General features: G+C 46.6%; 1 protein-coding gene across 4 annotated transcripts in view; it reads right to left on the bottom strand.

The window, feature by feature from the left end:
• Positions 1–284: 284 nt before the first annotated feature.
• LOC115166986 (protein unc-13 homolog C-like) overlaps positions 285–20624 on the bottom strand; it is a 223886-nt gene continuing 203546 nt past the window's right edge. For all 4 annotated transcript variants that reach the window (XM_029720976.1, XM_029720977.1, XM_029720975.1 and 1 more), the window contains 3 exons: positions 12094–12186; positions 9746–9905; positions 285–645 (listed from right to left, as the gene is read on the bottom strand). In XM_029720976.1, the coding sequence (XP_029576836.1) occupies positions 357–645; positions 9746–9905; positions 12094–12186 (542 nt within the window). In that variant the 3' untranslated portion in view covers positions 285–356. The remainder of the gene's footprint in view (positions 646–9745; positions 9906–12093; positions 12187–20624) is intronic.

The raw sequence follows: 20624 nt of genomic DNA on the forward strand, positions 1-20624 counted from the left end.
TATCGGAACAAATCTAAATGTTGTACAAAAAGGAATTTCATGTCTCGTTAACATAACTCGTAGAATATAGTACTTAATATTGAGCATACGGTAAGTAAACACTGGTACATACTGTAGTTTAAAATGAACATTCCAACAGATGTTTTACACACATGCACAAAAACAGACAACACAACTCCTCAACTGTCTTCCTTCCTTCCTTCCTTCCTTCCTTCCTTCCTTCCTTCCTTCCTTCCTTCCTTCCTTCCTTCCTTCCTTCCTTCCTTCCCTTTGCCTCCCTCCCTCTCTTCCCCTCCTCTCTTCCCTTCCATGCAATCATCCATTCATTCCATCCATCCCTCCATCACATCTCCATACTAGGAGGCGACCTCCTCTGAAGAGCGTATGTCGGTCTTGAGACGACAAAACTCTTTAGCCACTTCGTCGTTGGTCCTTTGAGAGAGTATCCTCATGATGGTGAGTCCGGTGTCGTCCATGGAGATGCTCTTCACCAGGGGGTAGCAGGCACAGCAGCTCCCCTGGTCGGCCAGGTCTCTGAGCTGGAGGACCGCCATGCCGATGATACGGTCCTCTCTGGCGAAGCAGTAGTCCTTCACTGAGACGTGGAGCTCGTAGCACTCTGGACCGTACTCATTGCTCAGAACACTGGGGATGAAGAGAGACAACAACATGATCAAAATCAGTCCCATTCCTCTTACATTTGTAGTTTATTGAACAGGATAGATAGAACATCTTCATTAACAACAACAACACGCAGTCAGAGAAGAGAGGACATGTCATGTTGTATGACTGATTGATTGATTGATTAGACAACGGAACTCAATCAGTCAGAGACCCCAGAGAGCTAAAAGTTAGTTGGATAAAACAAACACAAGCACAGAAACCACACACAAACCACACACAAACACACACGCACAGAAACCACACACAAACACACGCACAGAAACCACACACAAACCCACACAGAAATCACACACAAACACACACAGAAATCACACACAAACACACACAGAAATCACACACAAACACACACAAAAACCACACACAAACACACACACACACACACACACAGAAACCACACACAAGCACACAGGAACCACACAAACACAGATGCACAGAAACCACACACAAACATACACAGACACACACGCACAGAAACCACACACAAACATACACAGACACATGCACAGAAACCACACACAACTGAAACAGAAATACCACTTGCCTAACAGGGACTTCTTTAGCTACCTACAACTACGAAACTTTATTAGGGTGACTCTAAAGGGACAATGGAACCTACCTAAGATGTCACCTATTGAACAACTCTGCCACGCAGACCAACCACTATTCAAGACCATTTCCCGTGTTTACGATGCTCTTATGTCAGGACTAACACTGCCTAAGCTAGATAAACCCAGACTTGATCTGGGTATTGATCTTGATGAGGGCCTATGGAGTGACCTATGCAGGGATGGTGTTACATCCACCTTGAACTCCAGATACAGACTGATCCAGTTTAATTTCCTCCATCAGCTCTATATCACACCATCTAGACTGCACAAGTTCAACCCTGATATCTCCTCCCTATGTTTTAGATGTGGCTCAGATGAAGGAACATTCCTCCATTATACTTGGCAGTGTTCAAAAGTACACGGTTTCTGGCAGGGGGTATGCGACACCATATCCTCAATTCACGGGGTTGCATTCCCTTTAGACCCGGAGGTCTGTCTACTGGGTAACTTTACTAACTCCAATCTTAGGCAAAGCCATACTATAAAGCTAACAGAAATATTGCTAGCGATTGCCAAGAAATGTATTGCCTTGAAATGGAAATCGGATTCCTCCCTGCCAGTTGCAATGTGGCTATCGGAAGTTAATAGTTGTATCCCACTGAAGAAAATCACTTACTGCTTGAGGAATAAGTTAGAGACATTTTACAGAATTTGGCAACCTTTTATTGACTATATGGAGAATCTCCCCTCACATCACATTGATTGAATCTCTATATAATTCTTATATAATGTTTCACACGTAATGTATAATATGTAGCTTACGGCAGTTGACCATATGATCCAATGTCTCATTATTATTATTTTTATTTTACTCTTTATCATGACTTATTTATTGTATGTTTGTATATACAATTATTATTATTATTATTTTTACGCTCGTCTGTTATTGTCACTTTGTCCTATTGCTGTCTAATATCTTTTCACTTTTGTTTTGAATGTTCTTAATTGTAAAATGCAAAAATAAAATATATATACAAAAAGAAACCACACACAAACACACAAAAACCACACAAACAGAAACCACACACAAACACACACACGCACAGAAACCACACACAAACACACATTAGTAGTGTAGAAAATGTGATTTTCTTTCAAAAACAAGGCCATTTCTAAGTGACCCCAAACTTTTGAATGGTAGTGTATATAGTTATATATATTGTGCGTACAGCAGGTCAGCCACCAGGGGGAGACTCGTCGAGGCCTGGTAACAGATAGAGTATACATCACGAGGCGGTGGCTCCATCTGCTGGACGTGCCAGGTCTCGACGGGCTCTCTGGACAGGACTAATTGGGAGCTGGTGAGTAATCAAGGGCGGATTGCTCACCAGCTGTGCGAGGTCCATAAAGCTGCCAGAAGGGCAGCACACCGGGGGAGGACTGGGGGAAGTGAGGTGACTTTCATATAGTTGGAGACGATTACCCAAGCTAAGACGAGGGAGTTGAGTTTGTGTACCCGACAGGATACAGCAAGACCCGGAGCCCAGAAGACGATATCCCGGAGAGGGTCTCTCAGGCACTGCTGAGTGGGAGCTGGGACGAGTCGGCGACCTATCCGAGGGGACGGAAGGACAGCCCCACCGCGGTGTACCATGAACCGACAGTTGGCAGGGCCAAAGGATCGCAAACCCGTGGAGAGACGGCGGGAGTAGGGCCGACCCGACGACCCAAGGTAGATGGAGACCAAAGGAGGTGTTTTGAGTGTGGCACCCGGGGGCACATTGCCTGGAATTGCCCGGCTCGAGAGGAGTCGATGCCATCAGCTAGCCCTGGAGGCGAGGTGGGTCACGCCGTGAACTATGTCACCTCCTGTTGGGCGCACCACGAGTCAACTGAACCCATTGTCCCGGTGAAGGTTGACGGACACGACACGCTATTAGACTCCAGAAGCATGTTTACGCTCGTAACCACGAGCCTGCTGAAGCAGGAGACCGAACGGGGTAGGGAGATGTCCATTTCCTGTGTTCACGGTGACACAAAGCGGTATCCCACCATATGGACCAACATCGTGATGCCACAAGGGAGCTGTCAGATGATGGTGGGTGCAGTACCAGAGCTGCCGGTACCTCTCCTAGTGGGACGGGATTGTCCAATGTTCGCGGCCCTGGGCACGAGTTGAGGAAGAAGGTACGAGCCGGCCGAAGAAGAGAGCGAGGACGACCAATAGCCTGTGCGGCCCGGAAGCAACCGGTTAACCAGCATGTGTCTACGGCTCCGGAGTTGGAGTCGGAGGGGGCGCCGGAACCTGAACCCCCTGGGGAACCCCTGGAGGAGGAGCCCATTCTCCCCCTCCTCGATTTCGAGGGGCCAGTCGAGACCCCCGCTGGGGGCCAACTGAGGGGACAATTCGGGACGGCCCAGTGGGAGGATCCGAACTTGAAAGCCGCCACAGCCCAAGTGATAGCGATGGATGGACAGCTACTTCCGGGGTTGAGTGACTGGCGATACCCCCATTTCCAAATGAAGAATAACCTTTTGAATCAGGTGTCGCGCCAACAGGGGGAACTTTGAGAGGTATTGTTGCTGCCCCAACGTTACGCAGGAACTGTTCTTCAGCTGGCCCACACCCACCTGTTGGGGGCACACCTGGGAATGGAGAAGACCCGGGAACGGATCGCCGCCCAGTTCCACTGGCCTGGGATGAGGAGGGCCGTGGAAGACTACCGTCGCAGCTGTGAGGAGTGTCAACTCACTGCCCCGAAAGCACACTTCCGAAACCCTCTGGTCCCCTGCCGATCCTCGGGGTGCCCTTTGAACGCATCGCCATGGACATAGTGGGACCCCTGGTAAAGACTGCACGAGGACCCAGGTACATCTTGGTAAGAGTAGACTATGCCACCCGGTATCCCGAGGCCACTCCCCTACGGGCGGCAGTATCCAAGGGAATCACCCGGGAGCTGTTCCACCTCTTTAGCCGGGTGGGCATCCCGAACAAGATCCTGACAGACCAAGGTACAGAGTTTATGTCCCGCCTCATGAAAGAGTTGTGTGCCCTCCTGCAGATCAAGCCGATCCGGACCTCTGTTTTTCACCCGCAGATGGATGGGCTCATCGAGCGCTTTAACAAATCACTCAAACAGATGCTGCGGAAGGTCATCGAGCAGGACGAGAAGAACTGGGACCAGCTACTACCCCACCTAATGTTCTCAATCCCAGAAGTACCCCAATCCTCCACTGGGTTTTCCCTGTTCGAACTACCCTATGGGAGGAGGCCACGTGGCCTACTGGACCTCGCCAAGGAGGTGTGGGAAGCCCAACCGACCCCCTTACGTTGCGTGGTAGAGCATGTGGAGATGATGCGGGAGCGGATGACAGCCATATGGCCAGTCGTGAGGGAACATATGGAGAAGGCCCAATGCGCCCAAGCCCAGGTCTACAATTGGGGAGCCCAGCCCCGAGAATTCCAGACAGGGTGTTGGTATTGATCCCCACGGCCGAAAGTAAGTTCCTGGCAACATGGCATGGACCATATGAGGTGGTCGAAAAGCTGGGACCTGTCAATTACTGCGTACGGCAACCGGGGAGACGGAAACCTCAACAGATTTACCACGTGAACCTGTTGAAGAAGTGGCACGAGAGGACAGCCTTGGCCATGTTATGGTCAGGACCCAGGATGCCAACGGTACCAGTGGTGGTCCCGAGCAATGAGGACCTTGACCCAGCCCAGAAGCAAGAGCTCAGGGAGCTTGTCGATTGGAACACGGCGGTGTTCTCCGAGAAGCCAGGCCGCATGACCCTCATTGAACACCACATCCGTACCCGGCCCGGGGAAACGGTAAGAATGAGGCCGTATCGGATTCCGGAGGCCCGACGGAAGGCCGTGAACCAAGAAGTGGAGGCTATGCTGAGAATGGGGGTCATTGAAGAGTCCCACAGTGCATGGTGCAGCCCCATCGTGTTGGTGCCCAAACCAGACGGTAGCCTCCGCTTCTGTAATGATTTCCGGGGTGTGAACGACATAAGCGTATTCGACGCCTACCCCATGCTGAGGGTGGACGAGCTCATCGACCGATTGGGAAAGGCCAGGTACATCAGCACCCTTGACCTGACCAAAGGATATTGGCAGGTACCATTGGCAGCCTCCTCCCGAGAGAAGACGGCGTTCTCAACACCAGACGGTCTGTACCAGTACCGGGTGCTCCCATTCGGTCTCCACGGAGGCCCGCCCACATTCCAGCGACTGATGAACAGAGTGCTTCAACCCCACCAGCATTACGTAGAGGCCTATCTGGATGATATCATCATCCACAGCCAAGGTTGGGAAGAGCACCTGACGTGCATTCAGGCGGTGCTGGACGCGTTCAGACAAGCCGGGTTGACCGCAAACCCCAAGAAATGCAAGCTAGGGTTCGAGGAGGTGGAGTACCTGGAGTATTTGATCGGACGGGGGAACATCAAGCCCAGGAGAGGAAGGTTCACGCGGTACGTGACTGGCCTGTTCCATGCACCAAGACACAGGTCAAGTCCTTCCTGGGACTGGCAGGATACTATAGCCGGTTTATCCCCAACTTTGCGGCTATAGCTTCCCCCTCACCGATCTAACCAGGGCCCGCCTCCGGAAAACAGTGAAATGGACAGACGAGACAGAAGCGGCGTTCAGCCGTCTGAAGGAAGCGCTGTGCTCCCATCCAATTCTCGTAACGCCCGATTTCCAGGTGCCGATGGTGGTCAAGACGGATGCATGTGATACAGGACTAGGGGCCGTTCTATCCCAGATACACGATGGGGAGGAGCACCCCAATCATGTACATCAGCCGAAAGCTGATACAGAGAGAAAAAAAATACTAAATTGTTGAGAAAGAGTGTCTAGCGGTGAAGTGTGCGCTAGAAACTCTCAAGTATTACCTGTTAGGTACCCACTTCACCCTGGTCACGGAGCATGCTCCCCTGGTCTGGATGGCCAGGGGAAAGGACACAAACGATCAGGTCACCAGGTGGTTCTTGTCCCTTCAACGCTTCTCTTTTTCTGTTGTGCACAGGTCACGGGCGAAGCATGGAAACGCGGATGCCATATCGAGAAGAGAGACAGAAGTTGCAGTGATGACCGTCCCCTCCCCGACAGAGCTAAGGGGTGGGGGTGGCGTACAGCAGGTCAGCCACCAGGGGGAGACTCGTTGAGGCCTGGTAACAGATAGAGTATACATCACGACGCGGTGGCTCCATCTGCTGGACGTGCCAGGTCTCGACGGGCTCTCTGGACAGGACTAATTGAGGCTGATTGGGAGCTGGTGAGTAATCAAGGGCGGATTGCTCACCAGCTGTGCGAGGCCCATAAAGCTGCACACAGGGGGAGGACTGGGGGAAGTGAGGTGACTTCCATGTAGTTGGAGATGGTTACCCAAGCTAAGATGAGGGAGTTGAGTTTGTGTGCCTGACAGGATACAGCAAGACCCGGAGCCCAGAAGACGGTATCCCGGAGAGGGTCTCATGGGGGAGACCTATCCTTTTCATTTTGATGTATTATTTAATGAACACGTTTGAAACCGAGCTAATCATACTCTGTCCGTGTCTGATCTATGTAAACGACTTGACCAAACTCCCTGGTCTGCCACAAGATATATATATATATATATATATATATATATATATATATATATATATACACACACATAAACAAAGCCAGAATCTCAATTGGTGGGAATGAAATGGAACAAGTTACATCCACTAGATTCCTTGGAGCTCTAACTGATGCAAAGTTAGCCTGGAAAGATCATATTCAATTTGTCTGCAGCAAGCGATGAAATCTGTTGGTATCATCAGAAAGATTAGTGGTCAGGCTTGCTTCCTAACTCTATACTATAGCTTCATTTACTCATATCTCATTTACTGTAATATTGTCTGGGCCAGTACATATGCCTCCTACCAACACAAATTACTCATCATAAAAAATAAATTTGCTAGACTAGCCACCTCCTCTAATTACCTGGCTCCTTCTGCATCTTTGTTTAAGAAACTCAATATCTTGTCTATTTACGACATTAATGTTCACCAATTATGCACTTTCATCTACAAATACTTTCCAGACAGTTTAACTAAACCCTTCAATGGATTCTTCCAGGTTCATTCTGAAATCCATCTATATAACACAAGACACTGTGATAACCTTCACCCTCCCCACTACCGCACCTCACATAGTCAATTCTCTATCAAATACAGAAGTACCATACTCTGGAATTCTTACATTGCCAAAACATCATCATCCCTCAATAACTCCAAGCGAAGACTGTCAGCCTGATGAACCAAACTACTCAGTAATCTCCTCCATATAGCCTAACTCTCACACACTCACATGCACACATGCACACACACGCACATTTAAACATTATTTTTTTTGTGATTACTGATCAAATAATTTCTACATTTTATAATTAGTAGGTTTTGTTATCTGTTTTAACGAACCTTAATTTTCGTACTTATGCATTGTATATATTATTTTGGTGGTGTGGTTTTCATATCAGCCCTTGGGCTTCCGACCACACCTGCACACAGTTGTTTTAAATGTGTTTTTATCTGTATTGTTGTCTATCAGTTGTTTTCTTTGCATGTATTTGCAGAATGTGTTCCTGTTGACATTGATCTCGGTCAGTGGACGCTGGCATTAAAAGAGCACCAGAGACCACGTAGGCACTACAGATGATCACTCTCTCTCTGACTGCACTTCACAGACATCTGGCTCACTATCAGTGAGAGGATTGGATGCAGCTGATAGTCAAACCCCGTCGGCATCCCAAATGGCACCCTATTCCCTATGTAGTGCACTACTTTTGACCAGGGCACTATACCCTGAGTGTACAAAACAGAAAACACCTGCTCTTTCCATGACATAGACTGACCAGGTGAATACAGGTGAAAGCTATGGTCCCTTATTGATGTCACCTGTTAAATCCACTTCAATCAGTGTAGATGAAGGGGAGGAGACAGGTTGAAGAAGGAGTTTTAAGCCTTGAGACAATTGAGACATGGCTTGTGTATGTGCCAATGGGCAAGACAACATAATTAAGTGCTTTTGAATTGGGTATGGTAGTAGGTAGCACTGGTTTGAGTGTGTCAAGAACGGCAATGCTGCTGGGTTTTCAACAGTTTCCGGTGTGTATCAAGAATGGTCCATCACCCATAGGACATCAAGCCAACTTGACACAACTGTGGGAAGCATAGGAGTCAACATGGGCCAGCATCCCTGTGGAAACCTTTCGACACCTTGCAGAGACCATGCCCAGACAAATTGAGGCTGTTCTGAGGGCAAAAGGGGATGCAACTCAATATTAGGAAGGTGTTCCTAATGTTTAATACACTCAATGTAAAGGAAATACGATGCTTTTGGGACACAGGCTCTACATTGTGCTTTAAATGCAGCTGGCTCAGTATCAGACAGACAGTGGTACAGCTGCATAGATAGGGTGAATGATCTATCTCACTCCCTCTCTATTCTCACTATTCAAATAACTGAAATGTCTCTTTTTTTTCATTTTTAAAAGCACTTCATTATCTCATTACTTTTATGCTGCGATATAAGCGTTTCTAGTTTCATTTGTAACCTTTTCCAAACGTTTTGACAGTGAGCACTGCATGTGTCTACATTCCCACTATGCAGCAAATACTATACTACTGGAGGAGCAACACTCCTGGCACAACCAAGACACACATTACTGAAGCCAAAACACAGGATTAGGTTGTTTGCTTTGGACAATAAACCAGACTTACTAGCAGAATGTTTAATTGTATGTCAGACTACTAACCAGACTTACTCTACACAATAAACCAGACCTTTAGACAATAAACCAGACTTACTACCAGAATGTTTAATTGTATGTCAGACTACTAACCAGACTTACTCTACACAATAAACCAGACCTTTAGACAATAAACCAGACTTACTACCAGAATGTTTAATTGTATGTCAGACTACTAACCAGACTTACTCTACACAATAAACCAGACTTACTTTAGACAATAAACCAGACTTACTTTAGACAATAAACCAGACCTTTAGACAATAAACCAGACTTACTTTAGACAATAAACCAGACTTACTACCAGAATGTTTAATTGTATGTCAGACAACTAACCAGACTTACTCTACACAATAAAGCAGACCTTTAGACAATAAACCAGACTTACTACCAGAATGTTTAATTGTATGTCAGACAACTAACCAGACTTACTCTACACAATAAACCAGACCTTTAGACAATAAACCAGACTTACTACCAGAATGTTTAATTGTATGTCAGACTACTAACCAGACTTACTTTGGACAATAAACCAGACTTACTTTAGACAATAAACCAGACCTTTAGACAATAAACCAGACTTACTTTAGACAATAAACCAGACTTACTTTGGACAATAAACCAGACTTACTTTGGACAATAATCCAGACTTACTTTGGACAATAAACCAGACTTACTTTAGACAATAAAGCAGACTTACTTTAGACAATAAAGCAGACTTACTATTGGAATGTTTCGTTGTACTTTGGTGACCAATTGTTGTTCTTGGTCTTGGTGGTGAACTTGCGTTTCTTGTCGGTGAGGTGCGGCCCAACCGCATTCACCTCCACGAACGGTCGGAACATGGCATTGGTCTGCCAGCTTAGGTTGTTGACCCCCACCACTGGAAAGGAACGGCAGAGACACATCAATCAATAAGTAAATAAAAAAATCTTTCAATCAATCAGTCAACCAGTCGATCAATTGATCAGTCCATCAATCAATCAATCATTCAGTCACTCAATCAATCAGCCAATCAGTCAATCAATCAAGCAATCAGTCAATCAGTCGCTCAATAAATCAGCCAATCAGTCAATCAATCAAGCAATCAGTCAATCAGTCGTTCAATAAATCAGCCAATCAGTCAATCAATCAAGCAATCAGTCAATCAGTCGATCAATCAATCAGCCAATCAATTAATCAATCAATCATTCAATTAGTCAATCAAACCATCCATCCATGCACACATCGATCCACCCACCCATCCATCCATCCATCCATCCACTATGCAAACTGAAATAGGATACTTGTTCTAAAATCACTGGTCTGTCTGACTAGTGTTCTGTAAAATAAGGTTTTAACCACTGGTCTCTGTCTGACTAGTGTTCTGTAAAATAAGGTTTTAACCACTGGTCTCTGTCTGACTAGTGTTCTGTAAAATAAGGTTTTAACCACTGGTCTCTGTCTCTGTCTGACTAGTGTTCTGTAAAATAAGGTTTTAACCACTGGTCTCTGTCTGACTAGTGTTCTGTAAAATAAGGTTTTAACCGCTGGTCTCTGTCTGACTAGTGTTCTGTAAAATAAGGTTTTAACCACTGGTCTCTGTCTCTGTCTGACTAGTGTTCTGTAAAATAAGGTTTTAACCACTGGTCTCTGTCTGACTAGTGTTCTGTAAAATAAGGTTTTAACCGCTGGTCTCTGTCTGACTAGTGTTCTGTAAAATAAGGTTTTAACCACTGGTCTCTGTCTCTGTCTGACTAGTGTTCTGTAAAATAAGGTTTTAACCACTGGTCTCTGTCTGACTAGTGTTCTGTAAAATAAGGTTTTAACCGCTGGTCTCTGTCTGACTAGTGTTCTGTAAAATAAGGTTTTAACCACTGGTCTCTGTCTCTGTCTGACTAGTGTTCTGTAAAATAAGGTTTTAACCACTGGTCTCTGTCTGACTAGTGTTCTGTAAAATAAGGTTTTAACCACTGGTCTCTGTCTGACTAGTGTTCTGTAGTATAGGGTTTTAACCACTGGTCTCTGTCTGACTAGTGTTCTGTGGTATAGGGTTTTAACCACTGGTCTCTGTCTGACTAGTGTTCTGTAAAATAAGGTTTTGACCACTGGTCTCTGTTTCTGTCTGACTAGTGTTCTGTAAAATAAGGTTTTAACCACTGGTCTCTGTTTCTGTCTGACTAGTGTTCTGTAAAATAAGGTTTTAACCACTGGTCTCTGTCTGACTAGTGTTCTGTAAAATAAGGTTTTAACCACTGGTCTCTGTCTGACTAGTGTTCTGTAAAATAAGGTTTTAACCACTGGTCTCTGTTTCTGTCTGACTAGTGTTCTGTAAAATAAGGTTTTAACCACTGGTCTCTGTTTCTGTCTGACTAGTGTTCTGTAAAATAAGGTTTTAACCGCTGGTCTCTGTCTGACTAGTGTTCTGTAGTATAGGGTTTTAACCGCTGGTCTATGTCTGACTAGTGTTCTGTAGTATAGGGTTTTAACCACTGGTCTCTGTCTGACTAGTGTTCTGTAGTATAGGGTTTTAACCACTGGTCTCTGTCTGACTAGTGTTCTGTAGTATAGGGTTTTAACCACTGGTCTCTGTCTGACTAGTGTTCTGTAGTATAGGGTTTTAACCACTGGTCTCTGTCTGACTAGTGTTCTGTAGTATAGGGTTTTAACCACTGGTCTCTGTCTGACTAGTGTTCTGTAGTATAGGATTTTAACCACTGGTCTCTGTCTGACTAGTGTTCTGTAGTATAGGGTTTTAATGATACCGTCAGAGATTTGTTGTTATGCTACAGTGGTTATTATTCTCTATAGAAGTCTCCAAGTAGGATGTAGTGTAGCAGCAGTCTATCTGATAATGACCACAGCTTAACATTAGCCTACAACTACAACCCAACTATCCATGTTCTTCCCAGTGGTTCCTCTTTGAACATTACAGGTATAAATAGATTTGACTAAGAATGATACATCGTTGTTGTAATGTTCTTATCTAAGGGGCAAAGTGAGGTTGAATTGTTTCACAGTTTCTGCTTTCCTCCTCCGTGTGTTTGTGTACAGGAATGGCATGTGCGAGTGCTTGCGTGTGTGTGTCTCACCCTTCACGTTGACTTTGTGCTCTCCAGTGCCAGGGTGAGAGATGAGATCCACCTGCATGGATACCTCCCCCACGGAGCTGTCGGTAGACTGACCTGCAGACCAACAAGAACACAACACTACTGTCAGAGAGAGAGAGAAGGAGAGATAGATAGACACCTCCCCCATGGAGCTGTAGGTAGACTGACCTGCAGAACAGCAACACAACACTACCGTCAGAGAGAGAGAGAAGGAGAGATAGATAGACACCTCCCCCATGGAGCTGTCGGTAGACTGACCTGCAGACCAACAACAACACAACACTACCATCAGAGAGAGAGAAGGAGAGATAGATAGACACCTCCCCCATGGAGCTGTAGGTAGACTGACCTGCAGAACAACAACACAAAACTACTGTCAGAGAGAGAGAGAGAAGGAGAGATAGATAGACACCTCCCCCATGGAGCTGTCGGTAGACTGACCTGCAGACCAACAACACAACACAACAACAACACAACACTACCATCAGAGAGAGAGAGAAGGAGAGATATATAGACATGTCCCCCATGGAGCTGTCGGTAGACTGACCTGCAGACCAACAACAACACAACACAACACTACCATCAGAGAGAGAGAGAAGGAGAGATAGATAGACACCTCCCCCATGGAGCTGTAGGTAGACTGACCTGCAGAACAACAACACAACACTACCGTCAGAGAGAGAGAGAAGGAGAGATAGATAGACACCTCCCCCATGGAGCTGTTGGTAGACTGACCTGCAGAACAACAACACAACACTACCGTCAGAGAGAGAGAGAAGGAGAAATAGATAGACACCTCCCCCATGGAGCTGTTGGTAGACTGACCTGCAGAACAACAACAACACAACACTACTGTCAGAGAGAGAGAGAGAAGGAGAGATAGATAGACACCTCCCCCACGGAGCTGTCGGTAGACTGACCTGCAGACCAACAACACAACACTACCGTCAGAGAGAGAGAGAAGGAGAGATAGATAGACACCTCCCCCATGGAGCTGTAGGTAGACTGACCTGCAGAACAACAACAACACAACACTACCGTCAGAGAGAGAGAGAAGGAGAGATAGATAGACACCTCCCCCATGGAGCTGTCGGTAGACTGACCTGCAGACCAACAACAACACAACACTACCGTCAGAGAGAGAGAGAAGGAGAGATAGATAGACACCTCCCCCATGGAGCTGTCGGTAGACTGACCTGCAGACCAACAACACAACACAACCGTCAGAGAGAGAGAGAAGGAGAGATAGATAGACACCTCCCCCATGGAGCTGTAGGTAGACTGACCTGCAGACCAACAACACAACACTACCGTCAGAGAGAGAGAGAAGGAGAGATAGATAGACACCTCCCCCATGGAGCTGTAGGTAGACTGACCTGCAGAACAACAACATCACAACACTACCGTCAGAGAGAGAGAGAAGGAGAGATAGATAGACACCTCCCCCATGGAGCTGTAGGTAGACTGACCTGCAGAACAACAACAACACAACACTACCGTCAGAGAGAGAGAGAAGGAGAGATAGATAGACACCTCCCCCATGGAGCTGTAGGTAGACTGACCTGCAGAACAACAACAACACAACACTACCGTCAGAGAGAGAGAGAAGGAGAGATAGATAGACACCTCCCCCATGGAGCTGTAGGTAGACTGCAATGACCTGCTAGTCATCACAACTACATGTTGTAAGAGAGTCAGAGGGGAGAGACAGAGAAAAGGAGAGACAGAGAGAGAGAAAAGGAGAGACAGAGAGAGAGAAAAGGAGAGACAGAGAAAAGGAGAGACAGAGAGAGAAGAGCGAGAGAGAGAGAGAGAGATAGAAAAGGAGAGAGAGAAAAAAAGAGAGACAGAGAGAGAGAAAAAGAGAGACAGAAAAGAGAGAAAAGGAGAGACAGGGAGCGAGAAAAGGTGAGACAGAGAGTCAAAAAGACAGAAACACTGCATCTCAAATAAGGTTACACACACACTGATCCAGAAAGGTAGACAAGAAACCCCTGTGCGTAGTGAGTGAAACATAAACTGCAACATGAAGAGAATGACTCACTCCACTTCCTCCTGTGTCACTCTGAGAAGTAGGGTTCTCTGGAAACCAATGACAAAAGAAAAACAAGCTCCAGAGAAAACAAAACAACACATGGAGCTGTAGATAAATGCATTAAGCTCTGAGTAAAAGAACAGAAAAGAATGGAACAGAATTGCACACAGGCACACACACACAGACACAGGCACAGACACAGACACAGACACAGACACAGACACAGACACAGACACAGACACGCGCACACACACACACACACACACACACACACACACACACACACACACACACACACACACACACACACACACACACACACACACACACACACACACACATACAAAATGGTAACGCAAAGTGCTGCCCTACACCGAGACTCCAACCATTTAGGACCACTACCCTCTCTGGAGCAGAGAACAAACACACATTAAATATGGAGGTGCACTCAATGACAGACCCAGGAGGAAGAAAGGGAGAGAGCGGGGGTGAAGGAGGGAGAGAGAAATAGATTTGAGGAGAGTGGGTAAGAGAGAGAAAGAGAGTGATAGAGTTGAACAAGAGAGAGGAGGAGGAGAAAGATGGGGGTGAGAGAGAGACAGAGAGACAGACAGAGAGACGGCCAGACAGAGAGACAGAGCGACAACGTGACAGAAACATGGACACAGACAGAACAGCCAGACGTGGGGGTAGTAACACAGACAGAACAGCCAGACGTAGGGAGTAGTAACACAGACAGAACAGCCAGACATGGGGGTAGTAACACAGACAGAGAGCAAGACGTGGGGGTAGTAACATAGACAGAACAGCCAGACATGGGGAGTAGTAACACAGTCAGAACAGCCAGACATGGGGGTAGTAACACAGACAGAACAGCCAGACGTAGGGATAGAAACATAGACAGAACAGCCAGACGTGGGGAGTAGAAACACAGACAGAACAGCCAGATGTGGGGAGTAGTAACTCAGACAGAACATCCAGACATGGGGGTAGTAACACAGACAGAGAGCAAGACATGGGGGTGGTAACACAGACAGAGAGCAAGACGTGGGGGTAGTAACACAGACAGAACAACCAGACGTAGGGATAGAAACACAGACAGAACAACCAGACGTGGGGAGTAGTAACACAGACAGAACATCCAGACATGGGGGTAGTAACACAGACAGAGAGCAAGACATGGGGGTGGTAACATAGACAGAACATCCAGACATGGGGGTAGTAACACAGACAGAGAGCAAGACATGGGGGTGGTAACACAGACAGAGAGCAAGACGTGGGGGTAGTAACACAGACAGAACAACCAGACGTAGGGATAGAAACACAGACAGAGAGCAAGACGTGGGGGTAGTAACACAGACAGAGAGCAAGACGTGGGGGTGGTAACATAGACAGAACAGCCAGACGTGGGGGTAGTAACACAGACAGAACATCCAGACATGGGGGTAGTAACACAGACAGAGAGCAAGACATGGGGGTGGTAACATAGACAGAACAGCCAGACGTGGGGGTAGTAACACAGACAGAGAGCAAGACATGGGGGTGGTAACATAGACAGAACAGCCAGACATGGGGGTGGTAGCATAGACAGAGGGCAAGATGTGGGGGTAGTAACACAGACAGAACAGCCAGACATGGGGGTGGTAACACAGACAGAACAGCCAGACGTGGGGGTAGTAACACAGACAGAACAGCCAGACATGGGGGTGGTAACATAGACAGAACAGCCAGACATGGGGGTAGTAACATAGACAGAGGGCAAGATGTGGGGGTAGTAACATAGACAGACCAGCCAGACATGGGGGTAGTAACACAGACAGAACAGCCAGACGTGGGGGTAGTAACACAAACAGAACAGCCAGACGTGGGGGTAGTAACATAGACAGAGGGCAAGATGTGGGGGTAGTAAAATAGACAGAACAGCCAGACATGGGGGTAGTAACACAGACAGAACAGCCAGACGTGGGGGTAGTAACACAGACAGAACAGCCAGACATGGGGGTAGTAACACAGACAGAGAGCAAGACGTGGGGGTAGTAACATAGACAGAACAGCCAGACGTGGGGGTAGTAACACAGACAGAGAGCAAGACGTGGGGGTAGTAACATAGACAGAACAGCCAGACGTGGGGGTAGTAACATAGACAGAACAGCCAGACATGGGGGTAGTAACATAGACAGAACAGCCAGACATGGGGGTAGTAACACAGACAGAGAGCAAGACTTGGGGGTAGTAACATAGACAGAACAGCCAGACATGGGGGTAGTAACACAGACAGAGGGCAAGACGTGGGGGTAGTAACACAGACAGAACAGACAGACGTGGGGGTAGTAACATAGATAGAACAGCCAGACGTGGGGGTAGTAACACAGACAGAACAGCCAGACATGGGGGTAGTAACACAGGCAGAGAGCAAGACGTGGGGGTAGTAACACAGACAGAACAGCCAGACATGGGGGTAGTAACACAGACAGAGGGCAAGACGTGGGGGTAGTAACATAGACAGAACAGCCAGACGTGGGGGTAGTAACACAAACAGAACAGCCAGACGTGGGGGTAGTAACACAGACAGAACAGCCAGACGTGGGGGGTAGTAACATAGACAGAGGGCAAGACGTGGGGGTAGTAACACAGACAGAACAGCCAGACGTGGGGGTAGTAACACAGACAGAACAGCCAGACGTGGGGGTAGTAACACAGACAGAACAGCCAGACGTGGGGGTAGTAACACAAACAGAACAGCCAGACGTGGGGGGTAGTAACACAAACAGAACAGCCAGACGTGGGGGGTAGTAACACAAACAGAACAGCCAGACGTGGGGGGTAGTAACACAGACAGAACAGCCAGACGTGGGGGTAGTAACACAGACAGAACAGCCAGACGTGGGGGTAGTAACACAAACAGAACAGCCAGACGTGGGGGTAGTAACACAAACAGAACAGCCAGACGTGGGGGTAGTAACATAGACAGAGGGCAAGATGTGGGGGTAGTAACATAGACAGAACAGCCAGATGTGGGGGTAGTAACACAGACAGAACAGCCAGACGTGGGGGGTAGTAACACAAACAGAACAGCCAGACGTGGGGGGTAGTAACATAGACAGAGGGCAAGACGTGGGGGTAGTAACACAGACAGAACAGCCAGACGTGGGCATAGTAACATAGACAGAACAACCAGACGTGGGGGGTAGTAACATAGACAGAGGGCAAGACGTGGGGGTAGTAACACAAACAGAACAGCCAGACGTGGGGGGTAGTAACATAGACAGAGGGCAAGACGTGGGGGTAGTAACATAAACAGAACAGCCAGACGTGGGGTTAGTAACATAGACAGAGTGCAAGATGAGGGGGTAGTAACACAGACAGAACAGCCAGACGTGGGGGTAGTAACATAGACAGAGGGCAAGATGTGGGGGTAGTAACATACTGTAGACAGATGTGTACTGTTGTTTGTGTGTCTGTTGTGTCATTAACAGCCTAGTTGATACGATGTCTAATCAATATGTTCCCAAACAAGCAGAGGCTACTAGAGCAGGAACTGATGAAGGGAGAGAGAGAGAGAGAGAGAGAGAGAGAGAGAGAGAGAGAGGGAGGGAGGGAGGGGAGGGAGGGAGAGAGAGAGAGAGAGAGGAGAGAGAGAGAGAGAGAGAGAGAGAGAGGGAGAGAGAGAGAGAGCGAGAGGGAGAGAGAGAGGGAGAGGGAGAGAGAGGGAGAGAGAGAGAGAGAGAGAGAGAGAGAGAGAGGGAGAGAGAGAGAAGAAGAGAGAGAGAGAGAGCTGATGAATAGATCCTGATTAGGGAGGAGGATATCACTACAACACAATTAAGACCTGGAACACGGGAAATCAACACTCTAACAACCAATACAATTCAAGTCAGTTGGAAACAGGTTTTTTTATGTCCCAATACCTTGGCATCGGGTCTATGAACTGACATATAAAACAACAATTGATTCATCAAGTCATTAGTTTCAATTTAAGCTACTATATAATATACTTGCTACAAAAAAATGCTCAATATGTGGGGCATTGAACAGTCATCCTTGTGCAGACTCTGTCACCAGGAAACATAATCAATACAGTCAGGGAAAAAAGTATTTGATCCCCTGCTGATTTTGTACGTTTGCCCACTGACAAAGAAATGATCGATCTATCATTTTAATAGTAGGTTTATTTGAACAGTGAGAGACAGAATAACAACAAAAAAATCCAGAAAAACGCATGTCAAAAATGTTATAAAATGATTTGCATTTTAATGAGGGAAATAAGTATTTGACCCCCTCTCAATCAGAAAGATTTCTGGCTCCCAGGTGTCTTTTATACAGGTAACGAGCTGAGATTAGGAGCACACTCTTAAAGGGAGTGCTCCTAATCTCAGCTTGTTACCTGTGTAAAAGACATCTGTCCACAGAAGAAATCAATCAATCAGATTCTAAACTCTCCACCATGGCCAAGACCAAAGAGCTCTCCAAGGATGTCAGGGACAAGATTGTAGACCTACACAAGGCTGGAATGGGCTACAAGACCATCGCCAAGCAGCTTGGTGAGAAGGTGACAACAGTTGGTGCGATTATTCGCAAATGGAAGAAACACAAAAGAACTCTCAATCTCCCTCGGCCTGGGGCTCCATGCAAGATCTCACCTTGTGGAGTTGCGATGATCATGAGAACGGTGAGGAATCAGCCGAGAACTACATGGGAGGATCTTGTCAATGATCCCAAGGCAGCTGGGACCATAGTCACCAAGAAAACAATTAGTAACACACTACGCGTGAAGGACTGAAATCCTGCAGCGCCCGCAAGGTCCCCCTGCTCAAGAATACATATACATGCCCGTCTGAAGTTTTCCAATGAACATCTGAATGATTCAGAGGACAACTGGGTGAAAGTGTTGTGGTCAGAAGAGACGAAAATGAAGCTCTTTGGCATCAACTCAACTCGCCGTGTTTGGAGGAGGAGGAATGCTGCCTATGACCCCAAGAACACCATCCCCACCGTCAAACATGGAGGTGGAAACATTATGCTTTGGGGGTGTTTTTCTGCTAAGGGGACAGGACAACTTCACCGCATCAAAGGGACGATGGACGGAGCCATGTACCGTCAAATCTTGGGTGAGAACCTCCTTCCTTCAGCCAGGGCATTGAAAATGGGTCGTGGATGGGTATTCCAGCATGACAATGACCCAAAACACACGGCCAAGGCAACAAAGGAGTGGCTCAAGAAGAAGCACATTAAGGTCCTGGAGAGGCCTAGCCAGTCTCCAGACCTTAATCCCATAAAAAATCTGTGGAGGGAGCTGAAGGTTCGAGTTGCCAAACGTCAGCCTCGAAACCTTAATGACTTGGAGAAGATCTGCAAAGAGGAGTGGGACAAAATCCCTCCTGAGATGTGTGCAAACCTGGTGGCCAACTACAAGAAACGTCTGACCTCTGTGATTGCCAACAATGGTTTTGCCACCAAGTACTAAGTCATGTTTTGCAGAGGGGTCAAATACTTATTTCCCTCATTAAAATGCAAATCATTTTATAAAATTTTTGACATGCGTTTTTTTCTGGATCTTTTGTTGTTATTCTGTCTCTCGCTATTCAAATAAACCTACCATTAAAATTATAGACTGATCATTTCTTTGTCAGTGGGCAAACGTACAAAATCAGCAGGGGATCAAATACTTTTCCCCCTCACTGTAGATTGTATTTTCTGGTACTGTCTACCTGTGGCTTGCTTTTGGAGTCAGGTCCAGGAATGATTGTTATGTCATAATATCAGGGTTCAGATGGACCTGCAAACTGTATTGTTAGGGGATCTGAAAAACCACCATCATTCAATGAGAAATATCATTATGGTCTTTTTAGTACAATATCAGTAAAAATGTTCTATATAGAGAGGTTGAGGACCCTCGGAACACATCACAGTAAAATGGAGGGATTTTTTGCGAAAGGAAATATTAAAATGGCGTTATACTGGGAAAGACAGGTTGGTCTGTGGACATCGGAGGGTTGGAGTTAAGATCAGAATGAATGGTGGATTGGCCACTTTGGGTGAAAATCCAGCACTTGAAGAAAGAGGAAATTAGGAATATATGTATAATTATTTAACTACAGGTACCGTAGATGGGAGTTAAAATAGCGGTAGCAGTAGAATATTTTTGTCCGTTAGTTTACTCCAATCAGGTTAGGATGGTAGGATCGCTAGTTTACTCCAATCAGGTTAGGATGGTAGGATCATTAGTTTACTCCAATCAGGTTAGGATGGTAGGATCGTTAGTTTACTATCATGTTAGGATGGTAGGATCGTAAGTTTACTCCAATCAGGTTAGGATGGTAGGATCGCTAGTTTACTCCAATCAGGTTAGGATGGTAGGATCGTTAGTTTACTCCAATCAGGTTAGGATGGTAGGATCGTAAGTTTACTCCAATCAGGTTAGGGATGGTAGGATCGTAAGTTTACTCCAATCAGGTTAGGAATGGTAGGATCGTTAGTT

The sequence above is a fragment of the Salmo trutta genome, chromosome 29, assembly GCF_901001165.1.
Source record: "Salmo trutta chromosome 29, fSalTru1.1, whole genome shotgun sequence".
In the NCBI taxonomy this organism is placed as follows: domain Eukaryota; kingdom Metazoa; phylum Chordata; class Actinopteri; order Salmoniformes; family Salmonidae; genus Salmo; species Salmo trutta.